The following is a 23,815-nucleotide window of genomic DNA, read 5'->3' on the forward strand; positions in this document are numbered from 1 at the left end:
TCTTAATAATATTAATTTTACCAATCCATGAGCAAGGTAAATCCTTCCATCTTCTAAGGTCTTCTTCTATTTCTTCCTTCAGGGTTCTGTAGTTTTCATTGTATAGCTCTTTCACCTCTTTTGTTAAGTTGATTTCCAGGTATTTTATTTTTTTTTGAGGATATTGTGAATGGAGTAGTTGTCCTCACTTCTATTTCAGAGAATTTGTCACTGATGTACAGGAATGCCTTTGATTTATTGATATTAATTTTATATCCTGCCACTTTGCTGAATTCATTTACTAGTTCTAGAAGTTTTTTGGTTGAATTTTTTGGGTCTGCTAGATATAGGATCATGTCATTGGAAAATAGTGCTAATTTAAGTTTTTCTTTTCCTATATTTATGCTTTTAATTTCTTTCGTCTGTCTAATTGCTCTGGCTTGTGTTTCAAGAACTATGTTGAATAGAAGTGGTGAGAGAGGGCATCCTTGTCTTTTTCCAGATTTTAAAGGGAATGTCTCCAATTTTTCTCCATTTAGAATGATGCTGGCCTGAGGCTTAGCATATGTAGCTTTTACCATGTTGAGGTAATTTCCTGTTATCCCTAATTTTTCTAGAATTTTGAACATAAAGGGATGCTGTATTTTGTCGAATGCTTTTCCAGCATCTATTGAGATGATCATATGGTTCTTATCTTTAAGTCTATTGATGTGGTGAATTACATTTATTGATTTCTGTATATTGAACCAGCCTTGCATCCCAGGGATGAATCCCACTTGGTCATGGTGCACAATCTTTTTGATATGTTTTTGTATCCGATTTGACAGAATTTTATTGAGGATTTTTGCATCTAAATTCATTAGGGATATTGGTCTGAAGTTTTCTTTCTTTGAAGTGTCTTTATCTGGTTTTGGAATCAGGGTGATGTTGGCCTCATAGAATTAATTTGGAAGTACTCCCTCTTTTTCTATCTCCTGAAATAGATTGTGGAGTATTGGTATTAGTTCTTCTTTAAAATTCTTGTAAAACTCTGCTGTATATCCGTCAGGTCCTGGGCTTTTCTTGGTTGGTAGTCTTTTGATGGCTTCTATTTTCTCACTTGATATTGGTCTGTTTAGGTTGTTTATATCATCCTGACTCAATCTGGGTAGCTCATATGCCTTAAGGAATTTATCGATGCCTTCACTATCCTCTATTTTATTAGAGTATAGGGTTTCAAAATAATTTCTAATTATCTTCTGTATTTCTGAAGTGTCTGTTGTGATGTTGCCTTTTTCATCCCATAAGCTAGTAATTTGGGTTCTCTCTCTTCTTCTCTTTGTTAGCATGGCTAGTGGTCTATCAATCTTATTTATTTTTTCAAAGAACCAACTTTTAGTTTTGTCAATTTTTTATTGTTTCTTTTGTTTTGATTTCATTGATTTCAGCTCTGATTTTAATTATTTATTGCCTTCTAAACTGTATTTGCTGCTAATTTGTTCTTCTTTTTCTAAGGCTTTGAGGTGTAGTGTGAGGTCATTTATTTGTTGGCTTTTCCTTCTTTTAAGGAATGAACTCCATGAAATGATTTTTCCTCTTAGTACTGCTTTCATAGTGTCCCAGAGATTTTGATATGTTGTGTCTGAGTTTTCTTTTACCTCTAAGAATTTTTTAATTTCCTCTTTGATGTCTACTGTAACCCTTTGTTCATTCAGTAGTGTATTGTTTATTCTCCATGTGATGTAGGATTCCTAATACATTTTTAAATGCAGTTTACTAATATTTTATTGAGAATTTTTGCATCGATGTTCATCAGGGATATTGATCTGTAGTTTTCTTTCCTACATGTATCTTTTTCTGGTTTGGTATCAGGGTTATAGTAGCTTCATAGAATTATTTGGGAGTATTCTCTCCCTTTCAATTTTATGGAATAAATTGAGGAAGACTTGTATTAGTTCTTCAATAAATGTTTGATAAAACTCAGCTGAGAATCCATCTGGTCTTGGACTTTTCTTCTTTGGTAGGTTTTTGATTGTTGTTTCGATATCATTGGTCTGTTTATGTTTTCTATATCTTCCTGATTCAATTTGGGCAGGTCATAAGTATCTACATATTAGTCAATGTCTTCAAGATTTTACAGTTTATTGGAATATAAATTTTTTAAATAGTTTCTAATGATCATCTTGATTTTGGAATTGTCTGTGGTAATATCTCCTTTGTCATGTCCAATTTTGTTGTTTGGGTCCTCTTTCTTTCTTTTGGTTCATTTGGCTAACTAATCTTAGTTAAATAAAAAACAAACTAACTTTTTGTTGCATTGATCCTATGTATTGTTTCATTATTCTCACTTTCATTAATTTTGGCTCTGATCTTTACTTTTTTCTGTCTTCTACTGATTTTAGGGTTAGTTTGTCCTTTTTCTAAGGCCTTGAGGTGGAGCATAAGATATTTATTTGGGATATATCTATATTTTTAATGTAATAAATTTTCTTCTTAGGCAGGGCATGGTGGTGCACATCTATAATCTCAGTGGCTTGAGAGGCTGAGGCAGGAGTATCACAGGTTCATGGCCAGCCTGAGCAACTTAGTGAGGCTCTGACTCAAAAATAAAAAAAAAAAAAATAGAAAAAGGGCTGTGGATGTGGCCCTGTGATTAAGTGCCTCTATATTCAATCCCTGGTACAAAAAATTTAATTAGTACTGCTTTAATACTATTACAGAGATTTGATATATTGTATCTTTGTTTTCATTTGTTTCTAAGAATTTCTTGATTTCTTCTCTCATTTCTTCTCTAATTTATTCTTCATTTAAAAGTATATTGTTTAATCTTCATATATTTTTGTGGTTTCTGTTATTTTTCTTGCTGTTGATTTCTAGTTTCATTCCATTATGATCCAATATGATGCATTGGATTATATCAGCATATTTGTATTTACTTAGAGGAACATTATGACCTAGAATATGGTCTATTTTGAAGAAGGTTCAATAAGCTGCTGAGAAGAAGGTGAGTTTAACTGTTTTGGGGTGAAATAATATGTAGATGTCTATTAGGTCCATTTGATTTATGTTATTATTTGGATTGGATATATCTTTATTGATTTTATGCTTTGATGACCTGTCTATTCATGATAAGGGTGCATTAAAATATTCCAGTATTATTATATTGGGATTATCTGGGATTTAACATCAATGAGTATTTTTTAAATGTAATTGGGTGTGTTAACATTTGGGATACATGTATTAACTATATTTATTTCTTCTTTTTGTATTATTCCCTTTACTAAGATGTGATGGCCTGTCTCTTCTGATTAATTTTTGCTTGAAGTCAGTTTTGTCATATATGAGAATTGTTACTCCTGCCTTGTTTTTGAAGTCTGTTGGCATGAAATGTTTTTTCCTTCCTTTTACCTTCAGCCTGTGGGTGTCCTTACCTATGAGATGAGTCTCTTGCAAACAGCATATGGTTAGATTTTTAAAAATCCATTCTCTTAATCTACATTTTTTAATTGGGGAGTTGTGACCATTTCTATTCAGTGTTATTACAGATATGTGCTTGTGGTTTGCTGCCACTTGTATTTAATTTTGTTTTGGTTTTCATTTAGTTTGTCTTCTATTGATTGTCATTCATTTGAGAGTTTGGGATTTGTTTTGGGGATCCTCTATGTATAATTTATCTTTAAGTATTCTGTATAGTGCTGGCTTAGTATTCTTTTTGTTAATCCTTGTCATGGAAGGTTTGTAATTTCCCTTTGAATGTTAAAGAGAGCTTGCTGAGTACAGCAATCTTGGTTGACAATTGTTTTCTTTTAGAGCTTGAAATATCTTATTCCATGCTCTTCTTGGTATTTATTAATTTATTAATTGGGTTTTTTTTGGTGCTAAGTTTTAAAAGTTCTTTATATATTCCACATATTAATCCTCTGTCAGAAGAGTAACTAGCAAAACTTTTCTCCCATTCTATGGGTTCTATCTTCACATTACTTTTAAAATTTGTTCTTTTTAAATATACATGACAGTAGAGTATAAGGAAAATGAAAGAGACACAGAGACAAGATGCAGAGGCAGAAAAGATGGCAAAATGGCCGAGAGGCCAAACTGTCAAGCTTTATTTATATCAATAGGTTACTTTAGGTCATTAGTGCCATAACTACATTATTGTTTGGTGTTCCCTTATTTCCAGGAGCTGAATGTCTAAAATCAAGGTCCAGGCTGATAAGACTCTAGCAAAGAGCCTCTTCACGAAGGATATTACCATAAACTAGTTACTGCAACTGTATTAGTTATCTTACTAGCTTCTAGGTGAAACTGCCCAGAATTCCAAGCCTGGGAAACAGAATGCCAGTTACCCCTGGGGAATTTGCTCACCAGAGGAGTGCTTCCTCATATATTTCCATTGTCTGAATCTCTATAGTAGAGTATATTTTGACATATTATACATACATGGAATATAATTTATTCTAATTAGGATAACATTCTTGTAGTTGTATACAATGTGAAATTTCATTGGCTGTGTATTCATATATGAACATAGGAAAGTTATGTCCAATTCATTCTACTGTCTTTCCTATTTCTGTCCCCCCATTCTACCCTTCATTTTCCTTTGTCTAATACAATGAACTTCTCTTCCCCTCTTGCTGTGTATACACTAATCAGAACAGTTAGCTTTTGGGTTTTGATATTGGCTAATTTCACTTAGCATGATAGTCTCCAGGTCCATCCATTTATTGGCAAATTTCGTTCTTCCTTGTGGTTGAGCAGTATTCCATTGTGTATATATACTATGTTTTCTTTATCTATTCATCTGTTGAAGGACACTTAAGCTATTGTGAATTCAGCTGCTATAAACATTGATGTGACCACATCACTGTAGTATGCTGATTTTTAAGTCCTTTGTGTATATACTGAGGAGTGCAATAATAGGGTCAAATTGTGGCTCTGTTCCAAGTTTTCTGAGGAATCTCCATACTGCTTTCCAGAGTGGTGCACCAGGTTTTCAGTCCTACCAGCAATATACGAGTGAACTTTTTCCCCCACATGCTCTCCAACATTTATTGTTACCTGCATTCTTGATAATTGCCATTCTGACTGGAGTGAGATAGAATCTTAGTGTAATTTTAATTTACATTTCTCTAATTGCTAGAGATGTTGAACATTTTTTCATATAGATGTTGATCAATTGTATTTCTTCTTCTGTGAAGTGTCTGTTCGGTTCCTTTGCCTATTTATTGACTGGGTTATTTGTTTTTCTAGTATTAAGTTTTTTGAGTTCTTTATATATCCAGGAGATTAAAGCTCTATCTGAGGTTCAGGTGGCAAAGATTTTCTCCTGTTCTGTAGGATTTCTTTTTGTGTTCTTGCTTGTTTCCTTTGCTGTGAAGAAGCTTTTTAGTTTGATACAATACCATTTATTGATTCTTGATTTCTTGTACTTTAGGAGTCTTATTGAGGAATTTGGTTCCTAAGCTAACATGATAGAGATTTGGGCCTACATTTTCTTCTAGTAGGCACAAGGTCTCTGGTCTAGTGCCTAGATCCTTGATTCACTTTGAGTTGATTTTTGGGCAGGGTGAGAGATAGGGGTCTAATTTCATTTTATTACATATGGATTTCCAGTTTCCCCAGCACCATTTGTTGTAGAGGCTATCTTTTCTCCAATGTATGTTTATGGTGCCTTTGTCTAGTATGAGATAACTGTATTTATGTGGGTGTGTCTCTGTGTCTTCTATTCTGTTCCATTGGTCTACCAGTCTGTTTTTGTGTCAATGCTATGCTTTTTTTGTTACTATAGCTCTGTAGTATATATTCTTTTAATTTATTCTTGAGGTATGAACTAAGCATGGAAGGGTGGGCCTTGGGAAGAGTCCTACCTTTTTATTTTGTTGCTTACTGAGTTGAAGTTTGTGGTTTAAGACTTCCCACCTTCCCTTCTTGGGAGATTAGTGTGGGCTGGTTGGGTTGTAGACAGGGTGGTGAAGTGGCTGGCTGGGCCAGGTGGTATAGTGGCTTGTTGGGCAGGCCTAGCTGGTGTACACTGGGCAGGCTAGGCAGCAAAGCTTCAATCTGGGTGGGCTTAGGGGAGAAGTGGCTTTCTGGGTCAGGTACGCCTGGCTGCAAAGTTGTGGGCCAGGCAGGCTGGGCTATGATTGGGTAGTTATGTCTGGTGGCCTACGTGGTGTGGGCCTGGTGGATCAGGGCCAGGAGATGGGCCTTGTTTGCCACAAAAAGCTGTGGGCTGAGCTGGGCAGGACTGGCAGTGAAGTGGTGGCCTGGCAGGTTGGGTTATGGGCCTGTGGCAAAGCTGTGGGCCTAGTAGGCAGAGTGGTGAGCTAGGTGGGAGGCCAGGGCATTGGGGGATGGAGGGTGGGGGGCTTGGGAAGATGCTGGACTGGTACTGGACCTGGTGGGCACTGGGGACCCAGGGATCCAGTGGGGTGCTAGTCCAAGGAGGGCCCCAGAGACTGGGATGGTCCTGGGACCTAGCAGGTGCCAGTCTGGGTGGGTCCTGGGAACTCAGTGGGTGCCAGACTGGGCAGTTGCTGGGACTGCTTAGCTGGCAAATTGAGAGCCATGTGCCCCCATACCCACTCTTCCAACTTCCTAACCCACCGTAGCTAGCCTTGTTAGCTCCTGAGAGCCTCAGGAATCACAGGGTTGGGGAGAGATGAGTTCTCTCTAGCATATCCAATTTGTGTTTCCCCTGGGAAAATGCTTTTAGTTTCTGATTTCCCATGGGCTTATTAGGCACAGTTAAGTCTTCATGCAACATAGCTGTGAACTCAGATCTGGGTTTCCAGTTCCTGTTTGTGCTGCCAAACTATAGTTCCATGGTGGCTCCTAGATTGGCTCTCTGCTGACAGAGATAAACTCAAGGCAACCTTCTTTTAGATCTGTTTAATGAGTTGAACAGTCTGTGGTTCAGCTAGGGCAGACTGCCCCTCCAGTCTCAGGATTTTTCACTCTAAGCTTCAGGGAGAAGCAGTATTCCCATTGCTTGATTTCTGGTTAGCCAAAGTAGGAGAAATGCTGCCTCACTCTAATCTGCCATCTCGTCCCTCCTCTTCACAGTCTTGATTGTTTAATTTGCTGTGCAGAAACTTTTTATTTGATTCCATTCTATTTATTAACTCTTGGCATTATTTCCTGAGCCACTATTATTTTGAGAGTTGTTGCCTCTGCCTATATGCTGAAGTATTGACCCTACATTTTCTTTTAGGAGTTGTATATTTCAACCAATCTTCATTTTACTATCTGTACTTCAGCTTCATCTACAACGGAAAACTATTGCTTTTATCTTTAGTACTTCAAATGTGTATGTGGGTAGTTTTGGGTGGGGTATGTTTAATAGGAATCTAACTCAAAGTTCTAGTGCAGATTTTGTATGACATCTCCTTGTCAATTATTTGTTATTTTAAGTTAAAGCAATCTACTTAAATGAATGAATTATTGTAGTTTTTGAGCTCTTTAGTATCAATAAATGAAATCTATAAGTCCTGATAAACAGTTTAAGCTAAAATCTCCTCATTATGCAAACTCCAACCTTTAGTTAAAATACTCTCAATGATGATGTATTATTGGATTTTCTTCCTTTTTTTCTTTGACCATGGTAAATTATCTGAAAGTATTTTTTTTTGTGTGTGTGTGTTTGTGTATGTTTCTTATTTTGAACTCTTACAAGCGTATTTCCTCTAAAGTTCCCATTTGGAGTTATGTAAAGCTCAAAGAGAAATGTGAAGAAGAAATATTTAAGAAGTAGAGCTAATATTTCTTAGTCTCTAAGAAATAAGTACAAGGGATAAAAAATGCTTTAGAATTAAATGGATTAGTTGGTAAAGTATCTCGTATTAATTAAAAGATACAATTACTTAAATTATTTAAAATCTTAGATCTGGAATTATTTTTATTTAAACATAGAAGAGAACAAGAAATGGGCAAGGCACAGAAATGATTATACAACATGATAAATATTTAATATAAAGGTTAATAAATTATTTTGAAAAGAACTTGTTTGTTATGCTACAAGAGAGGGAAAATGATCAGGTTTTCCCTATGTTGAAACTGATAGGTAGACTCTAGATAGACTTTTTCAGACTGTGAAAAGTCTGCCTATTCTTTGTTGTCCAATTCAGATTCCCTGATGTCTTCTATATCTGTCCCTCAATCAGGCTCACTGGGTTTTTTGAATTTTCACCGCATGTTACTTTTATCTCTGTTTTGCACTGTCTTTACTACTTTGCCTTGTGTTAGATTTAATGGTAGAGAAGAAAAAGCATAGACATTATAGTAAAACCCTTGTTCAATTGAACTTTCTGAGTCCCAGTTTACTCACTTGTAGATGGGAATAGAAATAGAATTCTGGTCATTCTTGTGAGGAGTAATTTGGAAAGCACAAACTACCTGGGGCTAAGTAGGCATTCAATAAATGTCAGTGTCCTTCCCATTTCTAAGTTTCATGTCTAGTTTCCCCTCTAATCTGTAAATTCCTTTAGGGTAGGAAATCTTATATTCATTGTGCCTTGAGCAGAGTAGGTTATAAATGATTATTTATTGATTATATTTTGCTATTCTGCTATGGAGGCTTAGTTCTGTAGTGTTATTTTCTATTTCTTTTTCCTCTATCATCTTGGATTGAGATGAACATGTTGCTTTCATGAAATTAAGAATTTAATTTCATAGAATGCCATTTTAATATGACTTATTCCATAGATATATACAGTAAGGGTCAATTTATTTCCCTGGAAATTTAAATGTATTCTATAAAATCTCATTAGCCTGTCTTACAGCATCATAGTCACAGTGGAATTTGGGTGTGTTTAAGATGGTGAAGTCTTTATCTGTGGAAGTCTATCTAATAACACAGAACATGGGAAATAAATGACATAAGGAAAGAGCAAATCCCAAACATCTTTCAAATTATATTACTTGACATTTTCAATCACTAACCCTACAAAGTGTGTTCTAATTTACTAAAATAGACCAGGAATTCAAATTCTTATGAGCTCCCTTTGCTTAATTAATTATTAGTAGCAGACAGTATTCTGTGATCTATGTAATTTGTCACCTTTGTATTTATCTAGTATCCGATTTAAAAATGAACAAGATCATTCTGATTCAGCAGAACTGACTTCATAACTCATCTGTGTTATAGAATAAATAAGTTTTGCTGAACATGTCACATATGCTTTGATCATCAAAGTATTAGTTTTCCTTCTCAAAATATAGTCTCTGAGAGATATTCTTTTCTGAAGTTTGCTGGATGACCTATTCTACATAGATTTTCTACAGAGGCAAGTCAGACCTCATTCCATTACAGCAAAATAGCATTCAAGCAGCTACCTTTTTATGATTTTTTTCCCTTAACTAGAATGTTAAAGCTCTTTTAATGCTTCCTCGTTATGAGTTGGAATTATTCATTCATTATGATGTTTTTCTTTAAAATAGCAGCAATGTATCCTAAAACATGGAAGGTTTTTTTTTTTTAATAGAAGCATGCTGTTTTCGTTAGAGTGAGGATTAACAGGCTTATCATTTATGCAATAACATTGTTTGTACTTAGAATGCAGTTATTAACTCTTTATAATTGTCCCTAATTATTTCACTAAAAGATAATCATATAGCATTTGTTATCTGTACCTTATAGATATAGATAGGAGAAACTGAGGCTCATTATTGACTCTCTGTGTTAGCTATCTGGGAAACTGAGAAAAATGTGCTGTTATCCTAACGATGTGCTTTCTTTTTTCATTTTAAGTTTCAAAGAACACTTGAGTGCCTTAAAAATGTTTCCAACAAATCTGATCTTCAGAAAACCTACCAGAAGCTTGGGAAGGAGCTGGAAGATCTGGATTATTTGGCTTTCAAACGTCAGCAGGTAGGAGTCAATACCTTCCTTTGTAGAAGTGCTGGACACTTTAGGATTCCTGTTGTCTTTCTTGTCAGAGGGGCAAGCAAGTCTGGGGAGACATACTCTCTAATGGTTGTGGTAGAAATAGCTTGTGCTGATCTGATCTGCTGTGTTCATACAACTTCATGCAGTGTTCAGTGTGCTCCTTATTTTTAGATGTATACGATAGTGATTTACACATGTGTTCTTGTACCTCTTTAAAAAAAAATTCCTGCTGGTTTGTGAAAGTCTAGCTATCCTTTGACTAATGATGCCTCAGCTGGCTTGGTCAGGTGGCTTTTATAATTGCCATGGCATACCCGAAAAGGAAAATCACTAAAAACCAGGAAAAGGCTGTGCATATACATAAAGAATTAAATAAAAATGTCATAAATCTGCCAAAACATGAGTTGACTTTTAGTTTTATTTTTTGATCTCTGAAGATGAGTTAACATTTACAAATGTGGAAGGTTAAAGGAAAATATACTTAACATAATTAATGAACGCATTTTTTTGCTCCTGTATAGATCTTAAGACAAATCTAAAACAAAAATAAACTACAAGGTTTCTTTGAGAGTTGATGTTTTATAAAATTAATATTCACAATGATTACTTTTTGTGGGTTTTGGAGGTATTGTCACAGTAGATAACCATTCTTCCCATCTAGATTTTCTTGAGTTTCTTTATAGCCACTAGGTGTCAGGATTGTCAAAGTTTTTCTTTGGTCAAATGTTTATTCTGATCAGGACAGACAGTGAGAAGTTTAAATTAGGTTGCATGAAATTTGGGCTCAGTGATAGATGGCATCTAGAAAAATGACTAAATAACTGACTTGCATGGTCAGCCACTGAATCTTTCACTTAAGAATATTTCCTGTTAGTGTGGCAAAGGATGTGACATTCTTGCCGTTGTCTAATTCACAAGTGTTAGAGTGTTTCAATTGGAGTTTTCAAAGCAGGACTTCCTATATTTTGTTAAACCTTATTAATTAAACATGATATGGTTTAGAAATATTAGCCTGAGAAAAGAATTGTGTGTTAGGTTTTTGCTCTATCTCAGAGGTTATGTGGGCATTTAACCTTTTTTTCATCATTTCCTAGGTGTGTGATATATATATATATATTTACAGAATGTTCCAGGGTAAATGAATAATCTCTACACATACTTTAATTTATATGAAAAATGATAAAATATTAATTCATTATATATATTTTTAAAGAAATCAATGCTGGTCCATGTATTACCATGCATAGCAGAAGTAGTCACAGTTACTGAGAGCTACTACAGTGAGTTCCCAGATGCTGCTGCTTAAAATTCACTCTGTGAGTCACTACTCTGGCCTATGCAATTTTTAATACAGTTTTGTTTCCAAGATCATATTTTACCACCAAGGGGTATTTAAGTTGGCAGGCAGTAGTTACTGTCCTCTTCTTTATCCTTTCTCTTTAACACATTTTCAGTGATTAGATTCTTACATTAGCTAATTGTGAATTTGGAAAAAGGTGAATATTTCAAGGGCAGAAGAGTAGAACTCTTGCTGAATGGCATTGAGGGTGCATAAGTAAACTGCATGTGCATGAGGAGATAGGGACATGTGTAGTGTTTACACATGTATATATAAATTTTATATGCTTTTTAATTAAATGACAACTATATGTCACATAATAGGACTAAAACATTAATTCACTAAATATTTACAATGATATAGTGGGATTAGTTTTATTAGAACCATTTTACAGATGAGCAAAGTATTGATAGAGTTAAGTAACTCTTATTGTTGGGCTAATAAGGCATGAAGCCAATTCAAACCTGGAGTGTCATCTATCCTAGATGTGCAGTGTTGAAAGAGTCAGAACATCAACTGTTCTTTGACTTATTGGAATTTGTCTTTTCTCTCCCGACCAATTCTTTTAAAACTTAAAAAACCTATTAAACACATAGTAGAAATTGTTGTTCTCCTACTGGAAAAGATACAGGTCTCTGTAAAATTGCTAATTCAACAAGAAAGTTTCTTTGTTATATGGCAGATTCTTTGTACTGTGAATTAGTCATGGGTCATTTCTCAGTCGGATCGTGTTTATCATTCTTTGTTGTGGCAGAATGTAAGCTGCATAAGGACAGAGACTTGTTAGTTTCATGATCTTCGGTGCTGTATCCTCTCTAGGCTCACATGTCTGACTCATGGCAAATAATAAATATTATTGGTGGTTGTATTCCTGTGAATGAAGAAGCAGCCAAAACTTTATCCTCAGATTATAGGCAACTACAATCAATGTGTTTGTTTCACTTTTAAAATTTAGAAGGGCATTAGATCTGAGCTTTCTATATGCCAAAGGCTAACAGAGTGCTCTCTGCATTGTTTTATTTTAGGTTTTCTTCTAACATATTTAATTTCTCTATTTACTTCTTCTAAGAAACAGAAAATGCCAATGTTACCTTAGCTCTGAATTATATATATTTCATATATAATTTGTATATAATTATGTATATACATTTTTATGTAATTATATATTTGTGTGTGTGTGTGTGTGTGTGTATATATATATATATATATATATATATTTTTTTTTCAGTGCTGGGGATTGAACCCAGGGCTCATGTATGTGAGGCAAACGCTCTACTTCTGAGCTATATAACTCAACTTCTTTTTGAATCATTTCTTTCCCAGCACCAGATAGACCCCTGGAGTACTTTGCTTCATTAAACCTTTTTTTTTTTTTTAAAGTTACTGTTTTTCTTGTCTAGGCATGAACTTAAGCTAGTCCTTGAGTCGGGGCACAAGCATCTCTATACTTTCCTCCTTTAAAAAAGACTAATGTTCAAAATAGCTTTGGTTGGAAAAAGTGAGAGAGGAGTCTGTGATAGATGAGGGAGTGGGTGTCCAGAGACTAGTTAGCCTGAAAGAAATGAATGACAAAGCAGAATTAACAAGAAAATCTGGAAGCTCTTTCAATTCTCACTATTTGGAGATACAATCTTAGTTTATCTGCTTTGACTGTTTGGTTTTTATCCTCCTGCTTAGTGCTACAAAGGAATGAAAATAGTAATCTCCAGTTATTATAGAGATTCCAGACCTATGTATTAATTTGAGAAGTTATAAATCAAAATGTTTTCTTGGGGGCTTTCATTCTATAGAGTAAAGTAAAATAAGATTTGATAATCTAGACTCTAATTTAATTCTTCCTCTCTTCTTCTACCCTTAATACTTATAATAATATTATAAAACACATCCCATTTCCAGAGGCTTATGAAGTTCTTTGATATAAATTAAAGTTGATATATTGAATTGAACATGATATAGACTGAAGCAAATTTAAAACATTGTTTGAAAATTAAAATACTATTCTTCAGGTACACACCCATTTTCAAACATATCACATATTGCCAATTCTTCTCTCCCTGATCATGGACTATTGTTCTTGCCTTCTGATCTTTGTATAACATTTATATAACTTGGTATTAAGAGTACACAGTCTCTTTCTATTTGTTTATTTAACTACTAATTTTCCTTCAAAGTTAAACTGAAGTCTTGTCTCCTTCCTGACCCCACACCCTGTGACCTCTAGCCAATATGTAAACTCTTCATTCTTTTTTTGTCCACTTTTAGCTTTTATCTGTGTCTTACAGTTTTTAACAGTTTAGCATCTGATTGATGATATACTCACTGATAATACATGTAGTGCAAAAGTTAGAATGTGGGCTTCGTGGTTAGCCAAACCTAGTTGTACTGTTTGTACTCCCTTGGGCACCAAGTTTCTACATATAAAACACAAAGATGATAACTCCTAATTTACAGCATGTTCTGAAAAAAATTATATACAAAGTATAAAGTAAGTCCTTTAAAGTGTACAAAGGACTTGGAAAAGCACCTAATGTGGTAGTTATCATAATGTTGTTTTGAGTTATTCTCAAAAGCCTTTTTCCTAAATAGTGTATAATTTCTATAAGGATATTTTCTCTTATATAATTTTATACTACACATAAGGTTCAGTGCTGTTCTTCACATATAGGACTAAGTGTTTTTGAATATCTGTAGTCTAGTAGTTGGTGATCTGTTCTAGAAAAAATGATAGGTCTCAAGGAGGAAGTTGCAACATTTGGTTCTAGTAAGTGTCTACAAAGACCTCTCTTGATGGACAGTGAAATGAAAGGCCCACATTCTTGTGCCATGGCAATCTGTGGGGAAATTAGGGTCTTAGACCCAATATTTTGGCCAAAGTCCAACTTGTAATAATTACATCCTATGTATCTAAACTTCCTTTGTTCTTCCAGATGGTATTGTTCAGTACAATTTGATCCTTACTTTAGTGATGATGTTTAGGAATGAACGACTGGTTTTTTTTTTTTCTTTTACTAGACTGGATAGGAGTTGCTCCTTGGATAATTCCAAGACCAGAAGTGTCTATAATACCTTGTAGAATAGGAATTGAATTTAAAATAAAGCCTTATCAATGAAGAAAAGTAGAAATAAATTATATGCAATTTATTTAGTGAAAATGAATGCAGGTCTATATCCTTCAATTGAAAAATTTCACTTCTTTCTTTTTGTATTTTTAACAATAGGCATCTTAGCAGGTGTGAAAGAAGAGACAAGAGTTGGTGATGATAGGGAGAAAAGGGTATCTTTTTACACTGTTGGTGGTAATGTAAATTGGTATAGTCAATATGGAAAACAGTATGAAAGTTCCTCAAAAAATTAATAATAGAATTACCATATGATCTAGCAATCCCACTTCTGGGCGTATATCCAAAGGAAATGAAATCAGTGTCTTGAAGAGATAACTGTAGTCCGATGTTAATTGTAGCACTATTCACAATAGCTAAGATATGGAAACAAATTAAGTTTTTTGATGAATAGATAAAAAATTATATACATTATATATATATACATATATACATATATAAAATAGAATATGTTTAGTAAGCCTCAGAAAAGAAGGGAATACATCCATTTGTGATAATATGGATGAATCTAGAGAACATTGTATTAAGTGAAATAAGCCGGACAGCCAGAGTGTGGTGGCATGTGCAATCCCAGTGGCTAAGGAGGCTGAGACAGGAGAATTATGAGTTCAAAGCCAGCTTCAGCAACAGTGAGGCACTAAGCAACCCAGTGAGACTCTGTCTCAAAATAAAATACAAAATAGGGGTGGGGATGTGGCTTAGTGGCTGAGTGTCCCTGAGTTCAATCCCTGGTAACTCCCTCCCTCTGCCAAAAAAGATATAAGTCAGACAGAGAAAGACAAAGATTGCATAATCATACTTATGTTCAGAATCCCCCCCCCCAAAAAAAGTCAAACTCACAGAAGCAGAGAATAAAAGGGGTGGGGAGTTAGGAAAGTAAGGAGATGTTTGTCAAAGGATACAGATTTTCAATTATAAGATGATATAAGTTCTGGGGAATCTAATGTTCAGCATGGATGGTGATATGATATGTATATTGTATAAATGTATATATAATTTCAAGTAATTTATATTTCTTGAATATATTCAACATTTGTCAATTAAATATTTAAAATTAAAAAACAAATAAAAAACTCCAGGTGGATAATGCCTGACCACATAGAAAACAATCCTAAGCTTATCCTGGAACTCAAGAACCCTGAGGATATGACAACTATGTAGAAATCCTGTGAAAACAGTGCTTAGCAAAACAAAACTGCATAGCACTAGGCCTGATGTTGATGTATTATAGCATATAGAGAAGAAGAAATTGATAAATTTCAGTAGTAATCTTCTACCAAGTAAAGTCTTATAGCAAGAAAAATGTCATGCATCAGGTAAGATAAGGGGATATGCAAGAATATTGCCCCTGGAGTTGCTCATCTGCAAGGACAATGTAAGGTAGAACTAACTTTCCATTGGCATTAACATTAAAATGTAGATTGTAAATGTATTTTACTTAAGACCTTTCAAAATAAGAAACATAAATTTGGAGATAATTAGGTATGATCTAAGGAGAAGTGTAATTGGAAACCGGACTGAATGAGCACTAAGGGGAGATGCTAAGCTTCTAGAACAATGGCTCTCTAGCTGTATATTCACATCAGTGGCCTGTGGTAGATGAAATATGTTAATTGCTCAATTGGGAGAAGATCCTTCCCTTCCTTGCTCTGTAATTAATCCAACTCTCTTGAAAGAGTTTTGATTCAATTATTCCTTTTAAGAGTAAGTGAACCAAAGACTGCTAAAGTATTCACGTCTTAGATGGTATTATGTTTCTTATTTACTCAAGTAAAATGATTGTGCTGTTTTAAAATCTGTTTCTGAATATTTCAAAGCATTTCAGACATCATTTAAAAATTCATTGCACAGGTATTAAAACTGTTAAATTATAAAGTAGTGTGCTACACCAAAGCTCAAATAAACCCAGGCATGTTTTATGCTATTCACCACATATGCAATTCTATTTTTATTTGCTCATACAGAGTTGTTTGTCCAAAAGAGGGGAAAGGATTGTTGCATTTATTTTTCAGTTTTGTAATATGGAGAGAGAGAGAAGGTTTGATACATCAGTTAAGGTTATTCTGAGTTAGTAGCAGATCCCAAATTAATATTTACATTTCCTTTTATTGCAATAGCCATCAGACCATTTTCACTACTTCATAAACTGCAGATCCTTATAGATGATTGCTTTTTCTATAGTTAAAGTCTGAAGAAAGAAATCTTGTGGATTTTTATGTAACAGCTTTACCCTTTATTTAAAAATGAATGATCAGAATGATGCATTATTAAACATTTGTTCTACTTCCAATATTTGATTTCCACTTTGAATAGTTCACAATCATGACAAGTAGATGTCTTGTATTAAATTAGTAAAGTAAAAACATTATAGAGACATATTTTAGTCTTCAGGTTTGCTATCCTGTTCCATCTGTTGTCTCTGGACTTCAGTTTCTTGGTGGCACTTGGGTAGAAAGCTGTTGAATCAAGCATATACTAGTTGATTTTCTTGTACCAGAAAAGAGTGATTAATTTTTACAAGATTGTTTACTGTATAATAGTTACATTGTGGGCAGCTTATAGTGGGGATTGTTTATTGAAATAGTTAATGCTTTGTTATAGGTTGTTTTAAAATTTACAATGCTGATAGAAATTTCAGAGGTGATAAAAAGCTGGAAGGATCTAAGGACCTCTTACCAGGCCTCATGTCTTAAAGGTTCCATTACCTCTCACATCACACTTGGGAACAGGCCTCCAATACATGAATCCTTGAGGGTAAAACCAAATTCAAGTTGTAGTACAATTTTTATGATACCACCTTTTAAAAAATATCTTTATATTTATTTATTTATTTTATGTGGTGCTGAGGATCAAATTCAGGGCCTCATGTATGCAAGGCAAATGCTCTATCACTGAGCTATAATCCCAGCCCTTATAACATCTTTTATCACAAATTTTATTGTTCATTTTTCATCTTTATTGAAATATAATTGACAAATAAAATTATTTTATTCTACGTGTTTAATGTGATATTTTGATATATTAGTGTATATATATATATATGTGTGTGTGTGTGTGTGTTTACAGGTATTGAAATGATTACCAAAATGAAGCTAATTACAATATTCATTAACCTGCACAGTTATTATTTTTGTGATACCAATATGTAAGATCTGTACTCTTAGCCTATTTCAAGTATATAATACTTTATATTAATTATAGTCTATACACTAGATATATATACTATATCACTAGAACTTGTTTATTTTATAAATGAAAGTTTGTATCCTTGAGCAGCATTTTCAATTTCCCTCACCTCTTAGACTCTGGCAAATACTGCTCTACTCTCTGTTTCATAAGTTTTATATTTTTAGATTCCACATATAAGTGAAGTCATGCAATATTTTTCATTCTATGTCTGGCTTATCTAACTTCTAAGTTCATTCATATTATTACAAGTGGCAAGATTTCATTCTTTCAAATGATATTCTATTATATATACAATGTACCATATTTTCTTTTTTATAGTTTTATAACTTTATCAATCAGCTGTTATCTTTATTTATTTAGCAGTAAGTTCAAAAACATGGAAAGCTTCACAAATTTTCATGTCATCCTTGTGCAGGGACCATGCTAATCTTCTTTGTATGGTTCAGATTTTAGCATAAGTGCTGCTGAAATGAGTACCAATATACCATATTTTTAAAATCCTTTTGTCTCTCAGTAGACTCTAAACTGTTTCCATGTCTTGGCTATTGTGAATAGTGTTATGGTGAACAAAGGAGTGTAGATATCTCTTCAAAATACTGATTCATTTCCTTTAGATATAAACCTAGAAGGGAATTGCTAGATAAATGGTAGTTTGTTTAAAATTTTGTTTTCAATTCTGGGGATTGAACCCAGGGCTTCATGTATGCTAGGCAAGTGTTCTATAACTGAGCTATAGCCAAACCCTTATTTTATTTTTTTAAAGAACTTGCGTACTGTTTTTCATAATGACTATATCAACTTACATTCCCACCACCATGTGTAAGGATCTCCTTTTCTGCTCACCCTTGCCAACCTTTGTTAACTTTTGAACTTTTGGTAGTAGCCATCCCTACAGATGTATGGTAATGTCTTGTGTGTTTTTTTTTTCCATTTCTCTCATAATTAATAATGTACCTTTTCAGAATACTTCATAGCTAAGTGTATGTCTTCCTTGGAAAAACATCTGTTTAGATTCTTTGCCCATTTTTGACTGGTTTATTTGATTATTTTGATATTGACATGAATTCCTCATATATTTCGAATATCAACTCATCAGATAATATGGTATAAAAATATTTTCTCCCATTCTATGGGTTGCCTTTTTATTTAGTTGTTTGCTATACAGAAACTTTTTGGTTTGGTGTAGTCTCAATTTATTTTTACTTTTGTTGCCTATTTTCATATCAAAAAAATATTTGCCAGTAGCAATGTCATAGAGATTTTCCCCTTGGTTTTCATATAGAAGTTTTATGGTTTCAGATCTCATATTTAAACCTTGAATGCATTTAGGTGATTTTTCTGTATAATGCAAGATAAGAATAGAATTTCTTTTATGTTCTTTTCTTGCTTCTTTCTTTTTATTTTTTTAACATGTGGGCAGTGGGCATCCAGTTTTCTCAGTTCCATTTATTGAGGAAACTATCTTTTCTTTCTCCTAGATTCTTGGAAACTTTGTTGAAGATTAGTTAATAATACATATGTGGGTGTATTTCTGGGTTTTCTGTTGTGGTTCCTTGATTTGTGTGTATGTTTTTTCATGCCCGTGTCATGCTATTTTGGTTACTGTAGCTTTATAATATAATTTGAAATCAGAAAGTGTGATGCCTCCAGTTTTATTCTTGTTCAAGATTCTCAAGATTCCTTAAGCTGTTTAAAATCTTTTCTTAGTTATTGTAAATGAGATTGTTTTCTTGCTTTCTGATTTTGGTTTCTATTTGAGATAGTTCATTGTTAGTTTATAGTAATGCTACTGATTTTTGTGTCAATTTTATGTCCTATTTTACCAGACATAAATATTAGTTTTAACAGTGTTTTGGCAATATCTTTAACATTTTCCATCTATAAGAACATGTCATCTCCACAGACAATTTAATTTCTTCCTTTCTGATTTGTATGACTTTTCTTTCTTTTCTTACCTAATTGCTCTAGGTAGGACTTCCAGTACAAAGTTGATAGAAGTGGCAAGAGAGAACATCCTTGTCTTGTTCCTGATCTTAGAGGAAAAGCTTTCATTTTTTTTTTTTACCACTGAGTTAAATGTTAGCTGTGAGTTTCTGTTATATGACTTTGATTGTGTTGAAATATATTCCTTCTGTATCTAATTTACTAAGAATTTTTAATCATAAAATGATGCTGAATTTGTCAGATGATTTTTCTGCATCTATTAATGTATTCATATGATTTTTTTTAAAGAGAGAGAGAGAGAATTTTTTGATATTTATTTTTTAGTTTTCAGCAGACACAACATCTTTGTTTGCATGTGGTGATGAAGATCGAACCCGGGCCACATGCATGCCAGGCGAGTGTGCTACCACTTGAGCCACATCCCCGGCCCTATTCATATGATTTTTGTCTGTCACTCTGTTAATATGATATATCTTATCAATTGATTTATATATGTTAAAACATCCTTTTATCTCAGGGATGAATTCCACTTGATCATGGTAAATAATCTTTTAATGTGCTGTTGAATTAGATTTGTTAGTGTTTTGTTGAGGAGTTACATCTATGTTTATCAAGGATATTGTCGTATAATTTTTTGTGTGTGTATGTTCTTTTCTTGCTTTAGTATCAGGGTAATGCTGGCTTTGTGAAATGAAATTGGAAGTAGCCCCCTCCTCTTCAATATTTTGGAAGAGTTTTGAGAAGGATTTGCATTAGTTCTTCTTTGAGTTTTTTTTTTTTTTTTTTTAGAATTCAGCAGTGAAGCCATCAGATCCTAGGCTCTTTGATGGGAGACTTTTTATTATTGATTCTATTTTCTTACTTATTGGTCTCATCAGATTTTCTGTTTTTGCATTATTAAATCTTGGTAAGTTGTATATATCTAGGAATTTTCCCACCTATTCTAGATTGTCCAGTTTATTGGCATATAACTAACCTTTCATTGTGGTGTTATGATATCTGTCTTTCGATTGTATCAGTTCTGTTGTCTCCTCATTCATTTCTGGTTTTATTTATTTAAATATTTATTTTTTTCTTTTTTATTTAATTGATTTTTTTAAAAAAATACACGACAGTGGAATGCATTACAATTCTTATTACACATACAGAGCACAATTTTTCATATCTTTGTATATAAAGTATGTTCACGCCAATTCATGTCTTTATACATATACTTTGGTTTTTTTGCATTACAATTCTTATTACACATATATACCACTATTTTTCATATCTCTGTATATTATTAAGTAGGTTGACACCCAATTTGTGTCATCATACATATACTTTGGATAATGATTTCCATCACATTCCTCCATCCTTGCTAATTCCCTGCCTCCTCCCTTCCCCTCCCATCCCTCTTCCCTATCTAGAATTCATCTATTCCTCCTTGCTGCCCCCTCCCTATCCCACTATGAGTCAGCCTCCTTATATCAGAGAAAACATTTGGCATTTGTTTTTTTGGGATTGGCTAACTTCACTTAGCATTATCGTCTCCAACGCCATCCATTTACCTGCAAATGCCATGATTTTATTCTCTTCTATTGCTGAGTAGTATTCCATTGTATATATATGCCACATTTTTTAAATCCATTCATCCACTGAAGGGCATCTATGTTGGTGCTACAGTTTAGCTATTGTGAATTATGTTGCTATAAACATTGATGTGGCTGTGTCCCTGTAGTATGCTGTTTTTAAGTCTTTTGGGATAGTCCGAGGAGAGGGATAGTTGGGGCATATGGTGGTTCCATTCCCAGCTTTCCAAGGAATCTCCGTACTGCTTTCCATATTGACTGTACCAATTTGTAGTCCCACCAGCAATGTATGAGTGTTCCTTTCTCCCCACATCCCCGCAAACACTTATTGTTGTTTGTCTTCATGATAGCTGCCATTCTGACTGGAGTGAGATGATATCTTAGAGTAGTTTTGATTTGCATTTCTCTGATTGCTAGAGATGATGAAAATTTTTTCATATATTTGTTGACTGAGTGTATATCCTCTTCTGAGAAGTATCTCTTCAGGTCCTTGGCCCATTTGTTGTTTGGGTTATTTGTTTTTCAGTGTTTAGCTTTTTGAGTTCTTTATATACCTCAGAGATTAGTGCTCTATCTGATGTGTGAGGAGTAAAAATTTGCTCCCAGGATGTAGGCTGTCTGTTCACTTCACAGATTGTTTCTTTTGCTAAAAGAAACTTTTTAGTTTGATTCCATCCCATTTATTGATTCTTGGTTTTAATTCTTGCACTATAGGAGTTTTATTAAGGAAGTTGGGGCTTAATACCACATGATGAAGATTAGGGCCTACTTTTTCTTTTATTAGACACAGAGTCTCTAGTTTAGTTCCTAGGTCCTTGATCCATTATCGTTAAGTTTTGTGCATTATGAGAAATAGGGGTTTAATTTCATTTTGTTGCATATGGATTTCCAGTTTTCACAGCACCATTTGTTAAAGAGGTTCTCTGTTATCTAGTGCATGTTTTTGCACCTTTGTCTAACAAAAGATAATTGTAATTTTGTGGATTAGTCTCTGTATTCTCTATTCTATACCATTTATCTACCAGTCTGTTTTGGTACCAATTGTTACTATTGCTCTGTAGTATAGTTTAAGGTCTGGTATAGTGATGCTACCTGCTTTGCTCTTCCTGCTAAGGATTGCTTTAGCTATTCTGGTCTCTTATTTTTCCAGATGAATTTCATGATTGCTTTTTCTATTTCTATGAGGAATGCCATTGGGATTTTGATCAGAATTGCTTTAAATCTGTGTAGTGATTTTGGTAGTATGTTCATTTTCATAATATTAATTCTGCCTATTCAAAAGCAAGGTAGATCTTTCTATCTTCTAAGGTCTTCCTTGATTTCTCTCCTTAGGGTTATATAGTTTTCATTGTATAGATCTTTCACCTCTTTCCTTTAGTTGATTTCCATGTACCTTATTTTTTTTGAGGTTATTGTGAATGGGGTTGTTTTCCTCATTTCCTTCTCAGAAGATTTGTCACTGATATACAGAAATGCTTTTGATTTATGAGTATTGATTTTATATCCTGCTACTTTGCTGAATTCATTTACTAGTTCTAGAAGTTTTCTGGAGGAATATTTTGAGTCTTCTAGGTATAGAATCATATCATCAGCAAATTGTGCTAATTTAAGTTCTTCTTTTACTATACACATCCCTTTTATTTCTTTCTTCTGTCTAATTGTTCTGGCCAGTGTTTCAAGAACTATGTTGAGTAGAAGTGGTGAAAGAGGGCATCCTTGTATTGTTCCAGTTTTTAGAGGGAATTCCTTTAATTTTTCTCCATTTAGAATGATGTTGGCCTGAGGCTTAGAGTAGATAGCATTTATGATGTTGAGATATATTCCTGTTATCCCTAGTTTTTCTAGTGTTTTGAACACAAAGAGGTGCTATATTTTGACAAATGCCTTTTCTGCATCTATTGAGATGATCGTATGATTCTTATCTTTAAGTCTATTGATGTGATAAATTACATTTATTGATTTCCGTATGTTGAGCCAACCTTGCATCCCTTGAATTAATCCCACTTGATCATGGTGCAGAATCTTTTTGATATATTTTTGTATTCAATTTTCTAGAATTTTATTGAGAATTTTTGCATCTATGTTCATTAGAGATATTGGTCTGAAGTTTTCTTTCTTTGAAGTGTGTTTGCCTGGTTTTGGGATCAGGCTGACATTGGCCTCATAGAATGAGTTCGGAATTATTGCCTCTTTTTCTGTTTCCTAAAATAAATTAAAGAGTATTGGTATTAGTTCTTCTTTAAAGGTCTTGTAGAACTCGGCTGTGATCCATATGGTCCTGGGCTTTTCTTTGTTGGTAAGCTTCTTATGGTGTTTTCTATTTCCTCACTTGATGTTGGTCTGTTTAAATTGTGTATATCTTCCTGACTCAATCTGGGCAAATTGTGTGACTTAAGAAATTTGTTGATGCCTTCAATGTCTTCTATTTATTGGAGTATAAGATTTCAAAATAATTTCTAATTATCCTCTGTATTTCTGTAGTGTCTGTTGTGATATTACCTTTTTCATTATGTATGCTGGTAATTTGCTTTCTCTCCTTCTCTTCTTTAGCGTGGCTAAGGGTCTGTCAATTTTACTTTTTTTTTCAAAGAACCAACTTTTAGTCTTGTCAATATTTTCAATTGTTTCTTTTGTTTCAATTTCATTGATTTCACCTCTAATTTTAATCTTGACTTCTGCTTTTGCTGCTGGTTTGTTCTTCTTTTTCTAGGGCTTTATGATGTAGTGTGAGGTCATTTATTTGTTGACTTTTTCTTCTTTTAAAGAATGAACTAAATGCAATGAATTTTCCTCTTAGTACTGCTTTCAT

General features: G+C 33.8%; 1 protein-coding gene and 1 non-coding gene across 2 annotated transcripts in view; one reads left to right on the forward strand and one right to left on the reverse strand.

Moving 5' to 3' along the window:
• Window positions 1-23,815, forward strand: part of Ctnna3 (catenin alpha 3) — a 1,639,810-nt gene that overhangs the window by 126,208 nt on the left and 1,489,787 nt on the right. The window contains exon 5 of the mRNA XM_078041358.1: window positions 9,707-9,826. Coding sequence (XP_077897484.1) covers window positions 9,707-9,826 — 120 coding nt within the window. The remainder of the gene's footprint in view (window positions 1-9,706; window positions 9,827-23,815) is intronic.
• Window positions 17,862-17,968, reverse strand: LOC120886059 (U6 spliceosomal RNA). Its single transcript, XR_005728832.1, has one exon. It is a non-coding gene; the product is annotated as a U6 spliceosomal RNA (small nuclear RNA).

The sequence above is a fragment of the Ictidomys tridecemlineatus genome, chromosome 1 (assembly GCF_052094955.1).
Source record: "Ictidomys tridecemlineatus isolate mIctTri1 chromosome 1, mIctTri1.hap1, whole genome shotgun sequence".
In the NCBI taxonomy this organism is placed as follows: Eukaryota; Metazoa; Chordata; class Mammalia; order Rodentia; family Sciuridae; genus Ictidomys; species Ictidomys tridecemlineatus.